At 35.1% G+C, this 24,462-nt stretch overlaps 1 protein-coding gene across 1 annotated transcript in view; it reads left to right on the plus strand.

The window, feature by feature from the left end:
- The first annotated feature begins 223 nt into the window (after positions 1 to 223).
- The window catches only part of GLRA3 (glycine receptor alpha 3), a 157,226-nt gene continuing 132,987 nt past the window's right edge, over positions 224 to 24,462 (plus strand). Inside the window, exon 1 of the mRNA XM_019636133.1 lies at positions 224 to 709. Coding sequence (XP_019491678.1) covers positions 639 to 709 — 71 coding nt within the window. The 5' untranslated portion in view covers positions 224 to 638. The remainder of the gene's footprint in view (positions 710 to 24,462) is intronic.

Consider the following 24,462-nt stretch of genomic DNA (forward strand, 5'->3'; position numbering starts at 1 on the left):
CACTGCATCTGTTACTCACTGCGATTTTTTTCTTTTTTGTTTTTTAAAGGGTGAAGTGCTAAGCACCGCCTACCGTCGTGAGTGGCCTGTCATTCTGTCCTGCTGTGAGGTCGTGATTTGCGAGCTAGACAGAGTCGTCTGGCCCCGCCTCCGCCTCCCTTTGCCGCGCTAGCTGTCTCGGCTTTTATCCAAAGGTGGAGAGTGGGATTCGGGCCGGCGGCACTTGGAGCAGGTGAAGAAGCATCTTTGCTCCTGCTGTTGCTGCGGTTCTTTCTCCAAACGTGGGTCTGAGTCAGGAAAGGCAAACCTCTAGAGCTCCAGGGAACTGTTGCTCAGAACCTAGGCACTTCATACATTTCATGTCACCCATTATTCCGCTTTCACTGTGTAACTCACCTGCACATTTGTGATCCTTTGAATCTTCCGCTCAATGCCCAGAGCAGGGGTCGAAAGGGAATTTCAAGTGTTTGAAAGAGGGCCTCCGTGGACCGCGGGGAGCTGTCTATGGTGCTGAAGCGTTCCAGGCATTTGTCTCCACCACTACACGGAGTTAGGCTGCACATTTTCATTCCCGGCTTTCTCATTCCCCCATACTTTGGATAAGACTAATTTCAGGATCGTGAATATCTCTTCATATCATGGCCCCCGTGAGACAGTTTCGGACACTAGTTTCGGGATTTTATTTCTGGGAAGCAGCACTATTACTCAGGTGAGTCCACTTGTTTTTAACAGTTGGAGAGCTCATTAAAGCCTGTGTATTAGGTTGCAACCACTTGTTATTGATGAAACCAAGAATGCAATTAGAAATTGACCTGTTGAAAGCATCCCTTAAATAGTATTGTTTTCTATCTAAAAGTATCTAGCAATCTCTCTATTGAGATCTCTGAAAACATAATTTTTCTCTATTTTCAGTTATTAATGCATTTCTATAACTGATATATTATTTGCAGGTGAGATTACTCTGGAAAAATTATTTCCAAAATCAAGTTTTTCCTTCTTAAATTATTGTTAGATTTTCCTATTTTCTAAGTGAATTGTAAGCTCTGGATGTTATTCTCTTTTTGGAAGTTATAAAACAGTCATTAGAAATGGAACATTACTAACTTTTTAAAAGGCAAAAAAAAAAATAAGAGCATAAATATTTACTGAGCAGAGAAATTCTGAACGTTGTTGATATATCCAGAGGTTAAGTTACACAAATAAAAAAATAAAGGCCTTGCAAGTACTATTTTCTAATGAGCTTAGTTCAGGTAATACACAGAGGCAAAATCATAAATAAATCATTAGATATGTTATATGTTAAGAGTAATCTTTTCAGAGAAAGTAATATTATAAGAAACCTATTGAACAATAAAATTGTTCTATACCATGTCATTTTCTTATCATGTCCAGTCATATTTGGTAGGCCTCATTTTTTCTTTTTAATTAATTTAAAAAGAAGAAGAGAGATTAGGCAAAAGATCAGATAATTTAACCACTATTCTTAATTAAACAATGTATAAGCAAGATACTGCTCATATAGGTTTTTGAACCATCAATACAAATTTTATTTTACTACTATAATTACTATATTATTATAATTTTAATTTTATGGCTCATAAGTTTTTAAGAGGACTGAAATAAAATAATTAGAGTAACTAGGTTATGCGTATACTGATTTCTATTTGAAGTATGCAAATATTCTTTCCTGGGTTGCTAGGTCAAGTTTTCATCTTTGGGCACCTTAGAAAAACATAATGTATTTCATATAAACTACCTTACAGAAAGTTATATTATTTTGATATGCCTGTAATGACAGAAACTAGTTGTAAAGGTTATTATATTACTGAAATTATGGACTTTTTCTTAAGGGGTTGAACCATTGTAAACAAGAATATTTAAAGTGACAGTATTTTAATATGACTTCGTAAATTTTTGTAACTTTACATTGTCACGAATTTTATATATAGTGATCAAAGCAAAGAGTCGAGAACTTTTACATTTATGGAAATTTCATGGAAAGCAGTAAAAGATTTATGCTATAAGAGAAATTGATTTTACTCTATTTTTAGTATCTTAGATAATAATATTCATATTTATTTTTTCAAGAAATCAGAATAGCTTAGTTGATAGATAATTAGATTTGGGAAGTTTAATGTCAGTAACTAAAATGTTTTGGTCAATGTGGTCAAATTTGTATAATGGCAATTCTCCATGATATTTGTTATAATATATTCTTAGATATGTAATCTTCACCATTAGAGCCTCTGATTTTTGCCTAGTTTTATTGAAGTTCACAAAAATTGTATTTCAAATTCATGATCATGAATTTGAATTTATCTTCATGAATATTAAATAATTTTAGCTAAAAATGTTTATGAATAATCCAAAAATGTAATCCCTTGAAAAAGGGATACCCAATATAGAAGTTTATGTGATACATGTATTCTTTTTTTCTTTTAATTATTTTTATTATGAAATACACATTTTTTAGAATTAGTTTCAGCTGTACAACACAGTGCAATAGTTATACTTTTACCCCTCGAAGTGACAACTCCCCTCCCCCAATCGATACATGTATTCTTAATCAAGTTTTTTTCTTCTTCCATAAATTGAATAAAATTTTACTTGATCATAGACTAGCCTTAGAAGACTGCAGCTCATCACTCTCTGAAGAACTTTAATCTTTATAGGTTTTAAAGATTTAAACAATTTTTGAGATATAACATGTACCCAAACAGGTGCACGAATAACAAGTTTCACAAAAGTAACACACTTATATAGAGATCACAGATTAAGAAGTAGCATTGCCATTATCACAGAAGCACTCAGACTACCCTTCCCACCTCCATATCCTTTCCCAGGCACTACTTTGCCCAAAGATAACCACTAGCCTAACTTATGAAACAATAAATACGCTTTTCCTGCTTTTGTACTTTATATAAATACTCAATTGAATCTGCTTTATTTTTATGAACATTATGTTTATGTGACTTATCCATATTGGTGGATGTAGCAACAGTTTGTTTATTCTCATTGCTGTATGGTATTCCATTATATGAAGTCATGACAATTTATCCATTATCCAATTGAGAAATATTTGGGTATTTTTTAGGTTTTGGCTAGTGCTGCTACAAACATCCTTGAACATAACTTTTTGTTAATACATGTGAATACATGCATTTTTGTGGGCTGTAAGGGTTGGGCCCAAGGCTTTCTCTAGGGGAGGAATTGTTGTATCGTAGGGTGGTTTAGTGAATACTGTATAGGTTTAGCTCTTTAGTGGACAGTGAAAGTTTTCCAAAGTAGTTACACCTATTTATACTGTTACCAGCAATGTTTGATAATTTCCATTGCTATTACTAGTACAAAATTTAATCAGTGCAATATTATTATAAAAATTTCTAGTACTTTCTTAGACTATTGTTGCAAGTCCACAGATGATATTTTAGTTCTTTCATCTTGGCACAATTTCTAGTTTTTAGTAAACAGGTTTTATTAAGGCAAAAACAGCAGAACAAAAATATTTACTAACATAATACAATTAGAAGTATTCATTACCAGAATATATCAGGATAAGAATATAATTTTTATTGAGGAAGATAGTTCTTTATTAATAAACATGTGAGAAAATTGTATAAACAGACAAAAATAATCTGAATATCTTAGTAGTGAAGTTTTATAAAGTTTAACACTTTGCTCAGATATTGCTCTTTTCTTGGAAAAAATTCTTGTATGGCTTTTGGGTCCTAGTTCTCATATTAATAAAATAAAGAACAAAACACCAGTGTTCAGCTTTCTTTGAAATGTAGATAAGTGATGATTATGAAGAGCTTGTGGAACAAATTCCAAAAGCAGGGGGACTGCCAAAAAATTTTTGTTTAAATTAACTATTTTCATAACATAAAATTTTGATTTTCATCTTTACAGTTTGATATCAATATAGACTTGCTATGTGAATAAACTATGATACATTGTGAAAAACTCAACATGTGAAATTAAGACTTCATGATAATCACAAATAAAATTTTTTTTGGTTTACTTCAAAGCCTAAGAAAAACATTTTGGCATAGAATTTCTTGCTTTTGCTTTTGGTATGTTTTGGAGGCTGAGGAAAATTCTTTTTTAATGTTAGCTCTATTTTCTTATGTAAGATACTGAAGAAAAATGTACTTCAAGAAATAAACTTTTACTATTATGGGATTTCTTATGTTCAGGTACAATAGCAAGATTCTGTGTAGCTTTCAAAAATTATGCTACACGTAATACATGTTTCTTCCCTTTGTGTCTTTACCTAATCATGTATTTTCTCAAGTAAAGAAGGATTGTGGCCCAGCTGTCTAGACAATACCTCAGTTTGTTCTGCAGATTTAGAAAATAGCCTGTAAAATACTTTCTCTTCTACATAATTTTTCTCTCCCTTGACCACACAAATATGTACTGAGGCAACTCAATCAACAAATATGTGATTAATATGTAATGTTAAGCAATTCAACAAAATTCTGTGCACAAATACTTGTGCTGGGTACAATTTGCCTATGAGTGATTGGGAAACTACCACCTTTTCTGTCGTGGAACTTAGAGTCTAGCAGGGAAGAAAGTACAAAGGGCCAAGTGACAAAAGAAAAACACAAACAACAATGTTTTGGGAATGTAAGATAGGGAAGCTGTCCAGAAGGCTTGGTACTTGTGCTGGATCTTGTAAAATGCTTGTTCCATGAGCAAAAATAACATGTAGAGACAGTATTAATTCAAAAGAATGATATGGACATATAGTATGCTTAGGGCATAGTGATGGTTAAATTCAGTAGAAGGAATTCCAATTTATGGTTTAAAATCATATTCTACTAGCAACAACTATTGAGTTGGTTACAATAATAAACCTGCAGAAATGTGGAGGAGTTACAGCTTCCTTTCATGATGGAACATGGGTAAAATTTAGAAGCAAACAATTTAATTATAACTGGATAGTTATCATTACAAGAATGGTCTTGTAACTTGGCTCAAAATATTTCTATAAATTCCTCCCTTTCAGAGGTAGAGTTTACTTCAAAATTACAATTAATCATAAGATAGCTAATAATAACTAGTAATAGTAAGAACTATTTAAACAAACACCAATGACAAAACTACAAGAAAAAAAGAATAATCCCCTTGTTTTAGAATTTGGAGACCATGTGAGTTTTTCATCAAAATATGGAAAATCTCTTAAAGAAAGAAAATCAGGTAGAGTATCTGGATTGTTGGAAGAAAAGAGGGCATTGAACTTGGTTTGGGGTGTTTTTAGTTTGATATGCTAGCAGAAGATTTTGGTATCTTGCTATCAGCTAGGAATGCAGAGACAATACTTGAACTGTAGATTTAACCATCACAGTGTTATGATGGTGAACATACTTGTGCAAAAAAGAAAAAATAGAGAAAATATTAGTATGTAATGATGGCAAAATATTTACAGCAGGACACAATGAAGGAGTACCCAGAGAGCTCTGCGATACACTCTAGAGGTGACACTAATCATAACCAAATGACAAAGTCACGGATTTATCATAGTTTTATACTGTCGATCCCAAGGACCTGCTCTTATCAATGGCATATATCTTTCTATCACTTTTCTACAGAACCTTCCAATGCTTTAATTTCAACTAATCTCATAAACTAGCCCACAGTCATGGATGGTACATTTTATTCACTTAAATTTTGCCAGGAGATTTCTAGGGAATTATTTTGGGGAACATACATCTTTACTTTTCCTTACTTCATGAAGCATATATAGTGGATCCTCCTTGATTTTTCCACCAAAGCTGTCTCTTACCCCTGTCCACATTGTTATCTTTATACTTAGATTAACAGTGCTTATTGAAAATAAATACATGTGTAGGTAAATGTCTATGGGACACATGGGTTGTCTTTCCCCACTGGGAGAAAGGTATAGCTGTAGCTTTGTTTTGCTTGAGTGAGTGGGTCAGGAAGAGAGACAAGTGAGTGACCTTCAGAGGACTCGTTCTAGAGTGAAGGCAGGAATTCCAAGACAGGACTATGTGTTTAGCCACAAACAGAAAGTGTGTGAATAGAATGGGCTGTTCAGCCACAGAAAATGAAGCTATTCTAACAACTGTATAGCAACCATACATATTTTAAGGAAACGGGTTGAAATCCTCAGACATTGTCAAAAGAGAAAACAATGGTAAAAGAAGAATAAGAATAAGAAGAAGAAGGAGAAGGAGAAGGAGAGGGTGGAGGAGGAGGAGAAGAATATGGAGGAGAAGATAAAGAAGAAGCTCCGTTGTAGTGAATTTCTGAAATTCTTTCAGAATCTCCATGCTAGAAATGTTTTTAGGAGGAAGTATTATTAGCACCTCTCAGACAATTTAATGCACAGAAGTACTGACCTCAGTGGTACAAATAGGAATAGCGTAAAACCTAAAAGTCTCTGGAAATAGTTTACTGAATGGAATAACTTTCAATGCAAATGGCGAAGAATTTTCTATGGGTGCATACAAACATTTGCCATAACCCATTGGGAGTTTTGGCTAGACCCTGAGATATTTCTGATACTATTATATGACCATCGCTGACAGAGGATAATTGGTCTTACATGAGAGGTAAAAACTGGTCCATCTAATAATACCTTACCTAAATTTGAGAATCTCTCAAAATATCTCTAACAGGTGGTCATCCCATAAACTTGAACATTTTCCAGCATTAAGAATCTCTTTACCTCAGAAGGAAAATATTTATGAAACAATTTTAATTAATAAAAACTAAAACGCCATTCTATATTCTCCAGGTCATAGTGAATTTTTTATTTATTTAGGTGGTTCCTCAAATATTTGTCTTTGTATATTTTACTTAGTTTTTTTCATGCTTGCCTCTCCATTTAAAATGACCCTCCTGTTTGTGGAAAGTTTTCATGGGAGGCATAGTTTAAATTGACAACCTTTTCCATGCAGATGCTCTAATGCATGAAGCTTGAATGCTCCAGTTTCAGAGTGCCTGGAGCATTCGACCTGAATCTCTCTATAATTTTATAAAAATATTTGGAGCAATAAAAGAAAAGACTACATTTCAGGCAGTGTGTGAAGTGCTGGGGAAACAGAACCTCAGCTATTAACAATACACCATTGTAGAGGGGACACCATGTAACATCATTTTCAAATGGGTGTTTTCGGTTTTCATGCAAGTCTTCTCTCTCTCTCTTAACTGTAAGTCCCATGAGGATAAGATTGATTCTGATCTTTGTTTTTACCTCCATAATATTTTTAAATTTTATTTTTAAAAGATTTTATTGGGTAATTGGGGGAGGGGAACAGACAAGTTGCTGTCCTTTTGTTCTTCAGTCTAGTTGTGGGGGACGTCGCTTCACTGGCCCATGTTGGTATTATCATTGTGCTCTTCCTGGGTGAGGCAGTCGCTCACGGTGGCTCCTGGCAGCTCATGAAAGGTCACACCCGCTGCCAGCGAGCCCCACTGCAGCCTACACCATTGCTGGTGACTCATGGCAGCCCAGCTACAGGTTGAGTGGTTGTTCACCATCTTAGCTGTAGAGGGCACAGTGACACTGGCCCTTATGTGGGATCCAAACCTGGGCCCTGTTGCTCAGAGCTGGCACCCCAAGCCAACTCCTAACCAACACACCACTCTGCCGGCCCTACCTCCATAATATTTAATTCAATGTCATGCATGGAGTAGATGCTCAATAAGTAACAAATAGGCATTGAGATGACATCTGCCTGTCACGTGTCTATCTATCTATGACTTTAGATTTGAATTCTCTTTAAATCTGTGTTATTACTTGGAGTGAAAAGGGAGTCTAGTGTTCAAGATCTCATAAATGATAGAAGATCAAACAAATCTAGTTTGAGAAGAGGTTGTAAATCAGATATAAACTGGCAGCATCTACTAGAAAAGTGATGGATTTTTTTCTCCTTATCATGATGAAAAACTGAACTTTGTATTTCATGATGCGTTATTTCTCAAACTTTTTTTTTCTATTAGTGCCTCCTAAGGAGCTTTTAAAAGGTATTTTAAGGCTTTTTTTCCTAATTGCTCCCATGAAATTATAATATCGCACTATATGTATATTTGCTCATGTATGATATATATCATCTATGTGTGTGTGTGTGTGTGTGTGTGTGTGTGTGTGTGTGTGTGTGCTTTATAAGTGAGATTTTTCACCTTCGAGATAAGATAAAACTTTCTCCCACTCCCCAGGAGTGATATCACCCATAGAGAATGCATAGTATAATGGCAACCACTTTTTCATGATGCTGCCTAGACTAGAATTGTATAGTTTTACCATTTGGAGTTACGATCTAAAAATAAAGGAAGTATTTACTTGTTTTGGATTTTATTAGAGCTTTGCAGCTTTGTAAAATAAACAAATGGTTGGCATCATTTATCTATTGACACTCTCTAAGATAATTTAATCCTAAAAGCAGTAGAGAACTTTAGCAACGTCACTTCCCATAAATATGCATGGCTTCCAGAAGCCACTAGGCTTTCTAGTCATAAATTTGAAATCACTACTGTCCCTACTAACATCATTGTTAGATGACTTCCATAATTTCATACAACTATTTTTAAAAAGAATCTTGGAGATATTATCATTACAGTTTATTTATTTTCTATGATGTTTGCCTTGTTATTTGTTTTGGTTTGGTTTGGTTTGGTTCAGATTGGCCATATGATACTTACGACGGGGGCGTGGGAGAAGATAAGTGATTTGAACCTCAGTGAAATGACCACTCAAATGTCTTCCATCAAATGACTGGGAGGAAAATGTGAATTCCATCTGTCTGGCTAATTTCTACTCAACTCACTTTACCTTTTCAAAGAATCCTTCTCTGATCCTCCCCCCAAGTCTAGGTGAGGGTGCATCCTCTGTTTCCAGGCACCCAATTCCTTTATTACTGCACATATCCCGGGGGTGTGGTAATTGCCGGAGAACTGCCTCTAGTTCAAACTGTGAAGTCCTTGAGGGCAGGGACGGAAACATATTCTAATTCTATTTCTAGGGCTGAAAAGAGTATGTGACACACTGAAAGGGCTCACTAATTTTGGAATAAAGCATTGTTTTGTCTTGTTTTTTCCCAAAAGCAGGTTGACAATTTCAAATAAAAAATTCTTTCTAGGCATAACTGAAAATACTATGCTGTCTTTCTCTGCCTCTAGCATTCAAGGGGTAATTTGGTGCTTCGTTTTTTCTTTATTCCTACTTTTATTTGTCTATGGGAATACTCGTATATTTACCCACTTGCCTCTTACCTCTCTTTTCTTCCCCCAAAAAATTTCTAGAAAAGAAATCTACATTTTCCCATTTCCTCACTATTCAGCTATGCCTCACTTGTTCTCTCCTGAAAGAAGCAGTGCTGAGCTTTCATGTGATAACGTCTTCTCCTTTAGACATTGGAAAAATGAAAATAATACTTCATAAAAAATGGTTGTAGCAAATAACAATTAAATGTATATATAAAATATATATACACATATATAAAATTATATCTTTAAATCAATAAATAATTTTAATTATCTACTGTTTATAAGATCTCTGCACCGGAAAGAGAAGACATAATTAAATGATAATCCTCAATAATAATCAAATAAATAATGCATATTCTCAAAGCATAATATTTAAATTTATGTTATGTACCTATCACAGTTCTGGGATTAGAATCATTAAGTTTTCAACTCTCTAGTTAAATTAAGAACCACTGATGTCACAGAATATTTGTTTTTGTCTTTTAATCTCTTTATTCACTTACATTTATGTTTTAGGCTCAAGACACTCTATAAAGGATGGTTGAATAATAGTTTCTATTTTGCTGGCAATTTTCAAAAATGTAGTCATGAATAACGAACCAAAATAGTAACAAGTATAAATATTGAGAAGAGGAAACATCTTTTTAGGAATGGAAAGGAGTATAAATTCTTTATAAGGAGGAAGGGAATTTAAATAGACCTAAACAGTTGACAGAATTTGAGGGGGCAGAAAAGAGAGAAGAGCATTTCAGGCAGGAAAAGCATCGTTAGCAGAGGTAACAGGTCAGTTTCCATGTGAAATGGAGGCTACAGCAAACTTCACAGCAACAGTTCCACCGTGGGGCCTCCAAGCTTTTTTGTCTCTAATAAATCTATGTTTTATGTTGTTTTAGGACTAACTTCCTGGGAAAAATTATATGACTATTGTAGGATATTAGAAAACATCAGCAAATGTTTATTCATATAATAGGTTTCTCTAATTCTCTATTTCTAAATGTTTCATTGCCATCACTTGGTAGTAAAGGAAGAAAATACTCAGATAAGCTCCTTTGTATTCTCTTGTTCTGTTGATGTCTAAATACACACACACACACACACACACACACTACCAAAAAACTGTATACACATTTTAAGAAAGGAAAAAACTGTTACAATTGTAATACTCAATACATACCTATAACAAAAGATGAATACAAGTCATGTTTGACTTCTGCAATTACAAGAGGAGCTCAAAGTGGTTACCATCAGCATCCAGACACTTCTGATTACGGGGAACATTATTTGGTAGAGTTCTGTGGTGAGCATGTAAGTAGTTTGCTATAAGAAACTATGATGCTAGAAGCAGAGAAAGACAGCATAGTATTTTTAGTTATGCCTATAGAGAGTTATTTATTTGAAAGTGTCAATCTGCTTTTGGGAAAAAACAAAACAAAACAATGCTCTATTTGCCCTGCAGATAATACATAAGCAGATTCAGGTTTGAAAAGCACTGTTTTAAGAACATCAACCTCTAAGGGATGGGAAGAAGGAGAGATGCTGGAAACAAATAGAAGTTATGATAAGGGAAAAAAGAGAGCACAGAGTATGTCACAGAACCTAACAGAAGAGTTTCGGAAATGAGTGATCAGTAATATCAAATGCCATAAAAACAAAAAGAAATATGAAAGATTATTAGTAGCCTCTCAAGTGCATTTTTGGTATAAACATACATGTACAAATATGTTAGCCTAACATTGAATGGTGAGTTAAAGAAAAAGATAAATACAGATGCCTTTTCCTCAAGAGCCTACTAGAAGAGAAAGGAATAGTGGACACAGTGGAGTTAGGCAGTTCTTGGTTTGTTTGTTTCATTTTGTTTTTAAAATGGAAGAAGACTTAAGCTTGTTTATAGCCGGGAAGGAAGAAGTCAATGGACTAGGGAATGTTTAGGAAGCGACACAGAGGCACAGAAGAGAAAGGGCGAAATCACTCCCAAGAATGAAAAAGGAGAATTTAAAGAGCAGTAGTTGAAGGGTAGTTTTCGAATGAGAAGAGTGCTAAATCTTTCTGGGGGACTAGGTAGGAGGTTAGAATAGAGGCAGAATATGGCAAGCTGTAGATACAGGGGTTGTGATTTCATAATTCAGCAGTTCAGTGCTGAATTATCTCTCTGAAGTGGGAAGCAAGGTCTTCAGCTGAGATAAAGATAAACTATGAAGCAGACAAATTCCGTTGGATTCAACAGTTCCAAAATACAGACTAGAGCCTAGTCTACCTTGCGTCTGTTACATGGCAGTGCTGTGCTCATAGCTCTCTTAGAGGGTTCCATCCAGCCCTGTTGCAGCAGATACCCATCACTCTGCATGGGAGGAGAGTGAAGCCCAGAGACCTCACCTTTATTCAGACGGCACTGATTTAGGTGGCAAAGTCAGGGGTAGAACTCCCATCACCGATTTCAAATTAATGGCTTGTTTTTCCAAACAAGCACTGCAATTTAGGCTCTTCGAGAGTGGAAAAGGAAATGATCACATCACTTTTTAAGGGGTGAAACGTGATCCACTCCATTAGGATCACAGTAAGACTTTTTAATTAATATTTTCATCAGAAATGTAAAAGTGAGACCCACTTTCAAAATTCTAGTCTTCGTTTTCATCCACAGGCACCGAGTTTGGTAACACTGGCCTACATTTTGTGTTTGCACCTCTGAACCCTTTTCTTTCACATCTTGAAAATAGCTAGCCTTTTTCTACGAAGCATTGTTTTTAGGGATTTTGTTATGCACGGTTAAGGGAAAACATATGCTCTTACTGCCACAGGAAATAACTTCTATAATCTAGAGGGTTTTAAAATTCTTTTGTTTCCTGGGAAACTGGTATCATTTTGCCTAGAATAGTTTAGGCATACACAAAGAAGGAAGGTGGAGAGGGGAAAGAAGGAAACAGAGGTGGGGCAGAGGGAGAAGAATCACAGCAACCTCAGCTGAGTATTACAATAGCTTTTAGTATAATATTAACACCAGGGATTACATATTGCTGACCTCTTCTCTCTCTTAATTTTTAAAAAGAATATAGTGCAATAAAAAACCTTAATGTTGAGGCTGATTATCACTAGAGGGACGTTCAGCACCACCATACTCACTGCTATATATACCTTTCATTATCACTTCCAATTATAAACTCCTTTTTGCTTTATTGTTTGACTCCTGCCTTTGTCTTATGCCATTTCTCTCTCCTTAGGAAAACAGTGGTCAGGCAAGTGTGGGGTTTCCTACACCAGAGGAAGAAAAAGGTCCAATCTGTCTTAAATAAACTTAAGCCAGAACACCTTCCATTGAAGTGTGACACTAACATCAATATTTGTAGTCACACAAATGGGGACTATCTACCATAATCTGAGTAAGTCAGTGCTCTGCTGGTTGAATACTATTTAGGGAAAAAAAATTCTTAGTATGACTCTATTTTAATATTCTGTGCACATTTTTTTTTTCAGATTCAGAGGCTCCAGAGATTGGTGCTTTAAAATATCATGCCTTTATGCACCGAATCTTATTGATTTGGGGATTTATAAAAATGCATTTTCTCAGTAGGCATTGATGCAAGCACAATTAGTTGAAAATAGAAAGTAGAGTGTTCAAAATAAAGTAGTACTACTTCTGTTGTATTTTATATATGTATGTATGTATGTATGTATGCATGTATTTTTTGGTAAATACCTGTAACAGTTAAAATCTCAAGTAAAAGGATGATTTCTATGTCATCTCTGGGTGGTGAGATTAAGGTGCATTTTTCCTTAATTTTATTGTATTTTTATGATTTTTTTGTATAATGCACATATATTAAATTAAAATAAAATGTATAGAGTACTTTTTTAAATTAAATTTATCAGGGTGACAATGGTTAGGAAAGTTACATAGGTTTCAAGTGTACAATTCTATAATACATCATCTGTATATCACATTGTGGGCTCCCCACCCAGTTCTCCTTCCATCATCATATATTTGACCCTCTTTACCCTCATCTATTGTTCCCCCTTACCTTCTGAGTGGTTTTTAAAACAAGCTTAGTGTATACTTTAAAGGTCTAAGAGGTGTTGTGCCAAATAAGATTTGATTCAGAAGAGAAACACAATTCTCGATCAACATTTCCCCCATTGGTATGATGTAATCGCTTTCAGATTATCACTAGAAAAATGGTTCTGAAACCAAACTCAGTGATCTTTTGGTAAGTTAAACTTGTTGAGATATATTTGAAATATAAGGAACAGAACACTCTTAAATTGAACTTTGGGTAATCCACCCCTTATCAAATTGAACCCTAGAAAGACTCTAGATATTATAGCCAAGTATTATATTAGTGCCATTTATTGATTTAATTCAAATGAAATGAGTTATATGACACAGCCTCTGCCCTCAAGCCTGATGTTTCTAGCTAGCAGAGGAGGTTATGTCATGTGAGTATTACAGATCAACAATGGAAACCATTGAGTGATAAACCAAATGGCCTATAAGAAATCAGCGGAGAAGGGATGATTTCCCACTCAGATAAGCAAAGAAAGGCAATATGGAGGACACGCATTTAAGCAAAAGAATCGATAAAATTCCTTAAGGCAAACATGTGATCAGGGCATATTTTGGATTTTGAATGATTACTACTGTGACTCCTAGAGTGCCTTAACCCTTTCTGATTGAAGGAAAAGTAAAGTCTACTATTCCAAGAAGACTTCACTTTCTTAGATTTGATTTTGTTGAAAACCTATTGTTTTTATTAAGTTTACTGTCCAAGAGCACACTGTATTTCAGAGTCAGATCAAATTCCCTGACCTTTTTTCAATTAAGAAAAAATTGTTGAGCTGGTGAAGTCCTTTGTGCTTCCTGCTTATGAGCATGTGAGTGTGTGTGTGTGTGTGTGTGTGTGTGTGTGTGTGTGTGTGTGTGTGGTGAGTGAACACAATTAGAATAAGAGGGTTTCAAAAGATACTCTGTAGAATTATGGTCTTGAATCAGGCTAAGGGAGGAAGTCTTTTTGGAAAAGTCAGAGAGAAAATAAAGAATACCCCTTCCTAGAAGGAAGAGAGAGACAACAGTATTTGTAAGAAACGTTTTATAGTTGGTGATTCATTTTAAGAAATCAAGTGCTATTTTACTAATTTGACAAAATAAGGTGATATTGACAACATAGTTCCCTTTCAATATTGTTATAGGGATTCAGAATGTGACTAGCATTTTTTGAAAAGCAATGTGCTCAACTGCTGTAATAACATGTATAACAACCACAAATCTATGTTTATAATTTTGAATTTCATCATTATAGGCACTTAATTGAAATCAATTTCAAACTATGCGAATTTTACTTATTTATATTACTTAGGTAATACATGATTATGTTTCCAGCATAAAAATCCAAGCATTTTAGATAAATCAAAACTCGCTCTTGATCACCACCAGTGTCTTAGTCCTCTCCTTAGAGATAATGCCTGAAATCATTTGATAAGTTTATTTCCAGATCATATTCCATATATTTATGTAAATATACATGCACATAAAGAAATACAGATTTAAAAAAGATAAAATGTTTTAATTAGAGGAGTTACACTGCTAACCCATTCCATGTTGTTTTCCTACAAGAGGAGAGAAGTCTATTAAAATGTTACCCCAATAAATGTAATAAGAAATGTTGTATCAACATGTTTATATGGAATAAGAACATAAAATATAAACTTCAGGAGATGTCTTTGCTGTAACTTTCACCTGATCTTTCCAAGGGAGACAATTTTTCTCTGAGAGGAAATGTGAAGTAGCATCCAGACAAAAACTCTCTGTGTTCTACTTTCCAAAGAGGCAGTGATGTTCTAAATCAAATAAAGGGACTTTTATTGCTCTCTGGAGCTGCACTACAGTTGAAACAATTGAATCCCTGACCTTGTCAGATAGCATCTTTGGGAAGCATATCCTTCCTTGAAATACCCTCCTGAAGACCTAACTTCTATGAAAATAAGGACAATAATAATAAATTATATTTGACTTTTTGGAAATTTATTGAGTTCCATTGCAACCTATTTTATTATCACACAGGATCTTCTTGTTTTAAAAACATAGTATTTATTGCTCTGGTAACATAGTTCAAGTATTATTTATTCATTTATTCCCAAAACATTTACTTAATGTCTCCAATTTGCTAATCAATATTGCAGATATTGAGGATACAGCAGTAAACAAGCAAAAATTCCCTGCTCTTATAAAGTTATCTTCTAGAAGAGAAAAACATTAAAATAAATAAGTAAAATAAGCAATATTTTAAATAATAAATTTTATGGAGAGAAGTAAAGCAGAAAGAGAAGAGAGAAACTGTGGTAAGGTCTGACACTTTTAATTAAGCGATTCAATGAGACCCTTTGAGAAGGTGTCGTTTGAGTGAAAACTTGAAGGTGATGAGGGAGCAATAAATGTGGCTATCTAGAGAAGATTGTTCTAAGCAGAAGCAATGGCAAGTGTGATGGTCCTTAGGTGCCAGCATGTTTATTAAAATGATAAAATAAATCATCCAGTAACTGCAAATATTATTGCAAATTTTTGTTTCTCAGCACAGATAATCTAGTATAGTAGATAAGTTTCTCTTAGAGGTTTCAAAATCTCTTCTAATTCAACAGGTCCAAAATGTAACCCAGCATCTTAACTCTCACACCTCATTTCCCTTCTTACTCTATCCTATATCAGTGAATAGTTTTTTGCATACATACTGTTGCTCAAGTCAGAAAGCTGAGAGTCAAAATATTACTTCTCTATTGCTGTATAACACATTATCCTGAAATTCGGTGGCTTAAAGCAATAATAAATATTAACTAGCCTCAAAGTTTCTGTGGGTCAGAAATTTAAGAACAGCTTAAGTAGGTGTTTTAACTCAGGGTGTTTCATGAGTTTACTGCCACGATGTCAGCCATGGTTGTAGTTATATGAAGACTTTTGTGGTAGAGGCTCTGGTTTCAAGGTGGCTCAGTCAAATGACTGGCAAGTTGGTGAATTTTATTGGTAGGAGCCCTCAATTTCTCCCATGTACCTATTTGAGTGTCCGGGAGAAAAGTGAGTGATCCAAAAGAGAGCTAGGTAGAAATAGCAATGTGTTTTATGCCTCAACTACAGAATTCACATGCCATAGTCGAGTCACTTTACATAGCCAGCATTCAAGAGGAGAAAAATTGGGCTCCATTCTTTGAAGGGGTAAGTGTCAAAAATTTTGAGTGTTATTAAAACCATCAGAGCCATGCTTGACACATTCATCTTTTTCACATTCAGTACCAAACCATCACTAAATTTTGTGGATTTTATTGGTTGCAGCTCTCAGAATTCTTCTACTTTTCCCTAACCCACTGCTATTAAAATTACTACCCTCAGCTCTTACCTTGACCATTTATTTCTAAATGGGGCCATAAACACAGAAGTCCATAATATGATCTATAAGGCATTGCATAATCTGGTACCTATAGTACTCTCCAGCCTCATTTTTTATTATCTTGACATTCTTCGTCTCTATTCCAGACACATTAATGTTCTTTTAGCCTCTTGTACTTCCCAGGATACCACAGGTTCGAAGATATTTTCTCTTGTATTTGTCTATCCAGCCTTTTCCTGCCTGAAATTCTGGACTGTTTCAGCAGCAACTCCTCCTACAGATTTTCAGTGAGTTTTACACGGACTGATAGGCTTCTTTTGAATTATTTAAAATCTTGTTAGAATAGCACAGCTGAAACAAAACTATTACACAGAGGCAATATAAATCCAAAATTGCTTTAAATATGACTCAGTAGTGGAGTTCTGAAAGACTGAATGTCCTGAATAGAAGTTATTTAAGGAAGAGCAGTTGAGCCAGTGTGTCAGTTAAGGCACCTACAACTGCACATTTGTGTTGTGACTTGCAACCTGTCTTGCTAAAGTGGTTTCAACCACAAGTTGAATCCATGAACTGGGGTAAGTCAATGACATTTTTTTTCCTTACATGGTGCTTCGTATTTCTTGATGCTTGTCTATATTTTCTATATTTGGGTTTCATGAGATACTACTAGAACCACCCAGGGTCCTTTTACATCAATCAGTTTGAGCGAATGTCTCTTTATTTTGCTTAAAATTATGCCAGATCAAAAGAGTCATGACGTCAAATACAAAATCCAAACACTGGCTTAAGAGCTTGGCATTTTTCAAAACATATGTGTAGGTAGTTATGTGGTTTACTAAATTTATCTGTGACAAATATGTGCCCCTTTAAATCTCCATTTTTATACTGGTAAGAGAATATCTGGCTTGCCCAAGGCGAAACCAATAGTTAATGACAAAACCGAAAGAAAACCTAGGCTTCCTGGCTGTCGTGGTGGCGCTTCAGCCACTGTACCATGATGACTTTCACTTAATTAACTTGTGCACTCAACACATAGTAGGGGCTATGAAGTCTATTGTAAGTAATAATTTTCAACGTACCTGAAACAGTTTTGTTAAAAAAAAATAGGTCAGTAAGAACCTACAAATCAATGAGCTAATTAGCTGTGTCATGGGCCTTTCAGTTCTTTTAGTTGAAATAAGCTGATCCCAAAACCAATATAAAGAAGTAAACCCATGAGAATAGACAGTTTTCACAGGCGTTATAAAAATTACCATGAATATTGAGCGTGACATTTTGAAAGTGTTTAGTAAAAATGAGTGATTTTATGATCACAATAAATTTTGTAGGTCAAATAAACAAGATTGTATACAGATTAGAGTTAAGAAACCTCACATGACTATATTATCTAATCCTTTGTCATCTATTTTTATTATTGAATAGAATCTTCATTCTCCACCCCTCTCCCCACCTAGAACCCTATATTAACCCTTCACATACAAACACCCAAACAATATGTAATTTACCACTAACAACGAGCAAGCACGGAACATAGACACCTCTAATAAGCACTAATTTGTGTCAGTACGGAATGTAAGCATCACTGAGGTATCAGGCCTAGTTAGTTAGGAAGGCACCCTTGACATTCCAGTGGATAACTCCTCAATTCCACCGTCAAATGATGGTTTTCAGACATATAACTTTGATGATTTAAGTTACACTCTCAGATTTTTAATATCTTGACTTTTTCCTATTTCTAAATAGGGTTCTATGATCTTCCTGATTATTCATTAACATCACTTCTAACTTGAGTGAAAGGATAGAAGGAGACAAAGGTTGGACACTCTCTGGTGTTTAACATACACTCTAAGCATGATCATTGCTAGACTTGGAAGAGTTATATTCTGACGTTTGACCTCTCTATCACTATATTTAGTTAATTCATTTCAAAAATATTTACTCAGTTAGTTACTCTGGATGCTCTGGATTACTTTGGGGGCTATTAAAACAAATGGAGCAGTCATGATTTTTGCTTAAATAGTAGATCGTATAAAGTAGGAGTGGGCCAGCTGAGTGGCTCAGTTGGTTAAGAGCTCGCTCAAGAGTTTGAGCTCTGAGCAAAAGCAGTTCGAGTCCGCCCCGAGCTGAGCAGCCGCTGAGCAGCCGCTGAGCTGGCAACAGGTGGCAGGATGGCTCAGCTACAAAAAAACAAAAACAAAAACAAATGGAAGTAGGAGATAAACATTGATTGATTAATCATATTAAAAATGACAATTGCAGTTGTAACAAGTGATATGAATGAGAGGCACAAACGTGAGAAATATTTTAGCAGGGTTTTACAAAATCAGAGAGAATAGCTAAGGCTTCCTGAGGAAATGATGCTCAAGCCTAGATCATAAAGGTAAGTCAAAGTTAATTAGATGAGCAGAGGTCCAATGAGCATTCCAGGCAAAATTAATAGCTAGTGGTAGGTTGTACCAGAGAAGTTGAAGAGGACATGATGAGATGTAGTTGGATCATGGATCCAAATTAGAAGGTAGGGCCAACTGGATAGAGATGATATGTAAATAAAAAGAGGAGGTAAGTGTTATCAAACATTTACATTCTGAGAAATGGAAAGATGAAGTTGCCTTTAACCAAGTTTGAGAAGAATGGAGAAGGAACAAGTTTGTGTGGCAACAGCAAGAGTTTAGGTTTTTATTAGAGCACTAGGTTGCTAGCAATCTGTGATTATTTTATTCCAGTTTCAAAAATTGAGATGATTCTAAGCTATGCTTAGCTTCCTGCTAAGGCTTCTAACTTCTGGTTCATTCTTATTCAAAAGTTGTAATTATTTGAGATTTCAAAGTAAATCAGAGGAGTTCACCCCTTTGGTGAGTCTTGGATTATAATTTTTAAATAAATCCATAAAGCTTTCAAAACTTGTACACAGATTGTTAACCATTCAGCTACTATGAAGTTTATTACCACTCCTAAGGGAAACGGAGCTCTAAATACTTGGCTCACTTTGTGAGTTGGTTTTTATCCTGAGTGCTTAGTCATGTGATTTTTTCACTGACATTTTAGTTCTCCAATGGACAGATTTTTTTAAACCTTGTCTAGTTGTTTTCAGTGGGAAGTTTAATTTGATTTAACACATGAAGCTTATACATTTAATATCAGCATGGCCTGACAAAAAACCTCTCTCTACCTTAATTTCTTCATCTGCAATACATACGTAATAATATCTAACTAGCAATGTTGTATGAGAATTAAATTATATCATGTATATGAATCCTGTGTCTGAGAGATCAAGAAGCAACTATCATTTTTATTGTTAGGTAAATTAAAATAGCCCAGGCCTCATATTCTGTGCAGGTCTGTCTATTCATAGTAACGTTATCATCTAGAAATGAGGGGGTGCAGTCACCAGGGCCTGGGGAGCTTCCCACAGACCTCTTTCCTTCCTAGACCAACGTTACAACTGGACCAACCCTTTTGATTCTTATTGTGATTGCAAGATGCCTCCTTAGCAATAATCATGAGGAAAATTTGAAAAGACACAGGTTTATTACTTACAAGATGTGGAAATTACATAGCACACCTGGGGCCACACAGTGAGGTCACAGGTAGAGGGATAGAAGTAAGGGGAGCGTACAGGGAGGGGCCTGGGGTTCCGCTCTGATTGGGGTTGAGGGTGGGGGCCTAGTGTTTGGTGGGCTCACTCTTTATTGGTGAATTTTAAATATAAGAGAGGGAATTTAAAGCGTGGGAAGAGAAAACAAAAGAATAGCCCAAATGGTTGGTTATTAAAATCAAGCAAGATCTCTAAAACAAAGAAGCCTCTTTATCTAGCTGTGTGGCTGGCAATGTGTTTATTCGAGAAAGTCTTTGAAGTGTGCCTCTTTGAAATGGATGCCTCACAGTCAAAGCTGAAGTCAGGCACTTGCATTACAAAAAAGAAAAATAAAAACATGTCAGGGTTTACACGACACCCTATCAACCTGCTGGTAGAAATGAGATCACTTTATAAAATGATAATCATATTTCACTGATGCATTACTCACAGAGGCAAGTCAGGGTTCTAATACCCTGAATTTTTTTTAGTTAATTTTTATTTTTACTTTATTTTATTTTTTAGCTGAGCCATCCTGTCACCTGTTGCCAGCTCAGCGGCAGCTCAGCTCGGGTTGGAACTTGAACTGCTGTTGCTCAGAGCTTGCACTCTTGAGCGAGCTCTTCACCAACTGAGCCACTTGGCCAGCCCTTTTTAAGTTAATTTTTAGTTATTTCTCTGAGTTTCCAGAGATATTCTAGAATAGTCCTTTTATATTCTTTTGTTTTGGCTTTCTTTTAAAATAATTAATATCATACAATCAATTTAAAGCCTGCTTCACTGCATGTGTTTTCATGGCAAACAATGGTTCCTTTTCTAAGGCAGTGTTTTTATGGGTGAAATGCTCAAAACTTCACCTATTCCCAGACATCCCCATTTCTCTTTAGTTTCTCATAAAGAGACTGAAGCCATAAAGAAATGGGAAGAATGCTCATCTTTTCTATTCTGTGTTTTATTTTTCAAACTGGGGCTAGAAATATCAATTGCATGTGTTCCTACAACTTAAAAATTTCCAAATAATAACTGAAAAAATTTCCCCAAGGAATTGTAACCCTAAAGAACTGGTTCATGGGGCTATAGAATACCTGGTAAACTGTTTTTCTCCATCATACCCCAGACCTTCTCTGCCTCAGGACTCTGGGCACTGATTTATTCCCTACAGGTCATCCTTCCTTCTGTGCAAATCAATTCATGAAAATAGAGGCATGGAGATTTGCAGGCTCATGTGCCAAGTCTTGTGTCAAATCCATATTATGTTTTCCAGCTACAACTTTCATATTTTCTCTCAATTTTGAGGTGTATTTATCAGAGGTAAATAGGTACTGACAACTATATTAAATTCACCTTAAAAGCATCTATATTTAATGGTTATTTTTGTCCTCCAAAAGTAGATATATTTTACCTTTTTGTCTCATTGAAGAGGAAGAGAAGGGACTTATCTTTTTAAAAAAAAATTGGGGAATTGGGGGATGGGAACAGTGTTGGGGAATTGGGGAAGGGGACCAGCCAAGTTGTTGTTCTTCAGTCTTCATTGTGGAGGGTGCCAGTCGCCATCTGGCTGCCCGTCGGAAGCTCGTGGCCTCTAAGCTCAAGGTGCTGTGTTCAATCTTAGTTGCGGGTGGGGCTCATCTTTTGATGTTTGATTTCAATGCTTAAGAAAATTGGTTTCTGCCAAGTCTCTCAGAAATTGAAGTCTCTGAACTTTCAAATAGCATGTCTTTATATAAATAAGAATATATACAATACTTAAATAAAAGAAAAACGTTCATTGATGGGAATGTGCTTAAGCCCACACACAGTTTCCGAGAAAAGTTAATAGTAAATTCAGCACTTGGAACAGCATAGAAAAGAAGAGCCAAGTGTGGGAGGCAGGCAAATTAACACCGATTTTGAGATTTTCATAAATAAAAGACTTTTAAAAACGCAAAGCTGCTTTCAAAATTACTAATCATGAGAAATTTGCCAACAATCTTAGGAACCTGCTATAAATATGAGAGTTTTGTTGAAACTAGGAGTTTTAGACAAAAAAATGGACTTGATAAAGCTTCTCATCCGAAAACCTTTCTAAGTTAATCTTAGATTTCTTCCCACTACCTCTTCCTACTCAGACTTTTAACAACTTTAAAAAATGTTTGAATGTGTATGTACAGATAATGTTGACTATTTAAAAATTAAAGTAAGATTCCAGATTGGGCCTACAGAGCCTCATACTATGTGTTTATTACTCTGAGCTCTCTTAAATGATTATGATTGTCTGAAGGCAGTTTACTAATGTTCACATGGTGAACATCTCAGACAATACTGTAATATAAAGAAAGTTCTAGGAGAAATATACTAGAGTAAGGATTGTAACTGATGGGGATTCTTTCCATATGCATAGCCTCCACCCCTTTCAGAAAAGGAAGGGATAGACTAGGTAGAACTGCTTTTTAGCCCATTACTCAGTGTCATTTTTATTTTTTGCTGATCATAATTCCCTTTCAGTCAAAATTATGAATCTTCAGAAATATAATCCATTGTCCAGAAGCAGTTGGATGGCTCTGGTGTCGTCGCAGGGAACATAACCAGTAAAGAAAATTTGGAATAGTACTCTGCTCAGAATTTTCTCACTTTTTACATAGGTATCATTCTGCAGAGCCTGGTGGTGAATTCCTGTTACAAAACGTGAAGGTTTTGCTCACAGTGTTAGGAAGAAGGGAGCCAGCCAATCATCCTCTTCGCTCCTGCTCATTGATAATTCCCAGCCATTCTCTGTAGACCCCAGATGGGCCCAGACAGAGTAATCTACTGAACTGTGAATGCTTTAAAGATTCATACTATGCTCTATATACCTTAGCACAGTGCTGTACACCTAATAAATTATATGAGAACTCAAAAGTCACTGTTTCAACATTTAACAGATATTTGAATGCACTGACTCTGGATGGTGAACAAACAATGCAGTATATGCAAGATGATGGGTTACAGAAATACACACTTGAAACCTATATAATTTTACTAACCAATGTTACCCAAATCAATTTAATAAAAATTAAAAAAAAAGATTTTGGCATGAGAAAGGGTACTTTTATATAATGGAAATGAACTATGCTTTTATTTTAAACGAACTTCTCTCAGTTTATAAAAGGGTTATAGAAGCTCGGGTATTGTATTTTTAAAATAATTTGCCATCTTTTACCTGCTCTCAATCCATCCCAGTCCAATGTGTATTTCATGTATTTGTCTCAATTCAACAATCAAATTATATTAATGATTTTATTAATTTTAAGTACCATGTCAAAAGAGTTATACATAATTTCTTGTTTAAACTTATAGTATTTTTTTATTTTCAGTATTAAAATAATACTATATTTAACTATAAAATATATAATATTTATTATAGAGTATGTCCTCTTAATAGATTTGTGGTATGAGATGAAACTGCTTGCCTTTCTAAGATTATTTATTGGTGATATCTACCTTCCATCCTAGACTATGGTAGTGATAAGAAGTGTCGTGTTTTCCATCCTTCAGCTAATTTTAATTACTAATTGCATAAACAATAAAAATTTATATTTTTAGTAGAAACTATTTCAAAAGCATGTTGGTCATTAAAATGGTTTTATAATAATAACCTTTAAAAAAGGTTATTTAACCTTTATTTAACCTTTAAGAAGGTTACACACTTAAGGTATTATATATATATACATATATATATATATTTATATTTATATTTATATATTTATATAAATATATAAAATTCCCTTGTCTTTCAAACTATTCCAAGTATGATGCCAGGCTCTTTGGAAGGCATTAATAATGATTGTTAAATAAATAAATGAACAAGCTTCTATTCATAAAATTCTTGTCCTCTATAAAGTGAATTTTTATGTATTCCCATTGCTAGTGAATTAGTGTCATGATCTTTGAATAATATATTTGGAAACAAATTTTTTTGGAAGTAAGAGCTTATTTCAAGTGGACTTTTAAAGGTTCAAAGGTCAAATTCATAGATACAGAGAACAACCTGATGATTGCCAGGTGGGAAGGTGATTGGGGGGTTGGGTGAAAAGGTGAAGGATTAAGAACTACAAATTGGCAGTTACAAAATAGTCACAGGGATGTAAAGTACAGCACAAAGAATATAGTCAATACCCCGGTCAGAATGGCTATCATCAATAAATCAACAAACAACAAATGCTGGCGAGGCTGTGGGGAAAAGGGAACCTTGGTGCACTGCTGGTGGGACTGCAGGCTGGTGCAGCCATTATGGAAATCAGTATGGAGGCACCTCAAAAATCTGAAAAT

Source organism: Hipposideros armiger, unplaced genomic scaffold (assembly GCF_001890085.2).
Source record: "Hipposideros armiger isolate ML-2016 unplaced genomic scaffold, ASM189008v1 scaffold_27, whole genome shotgun sequence".
In the NCBI taxonomy this organism is placed as follows: domain Eukaryota; kingdom Metazoa; phylum Chordata; class Mammalia; order Chiroptera; family Hipposideridae; genus Hipposideros; species Hipposideros armiger.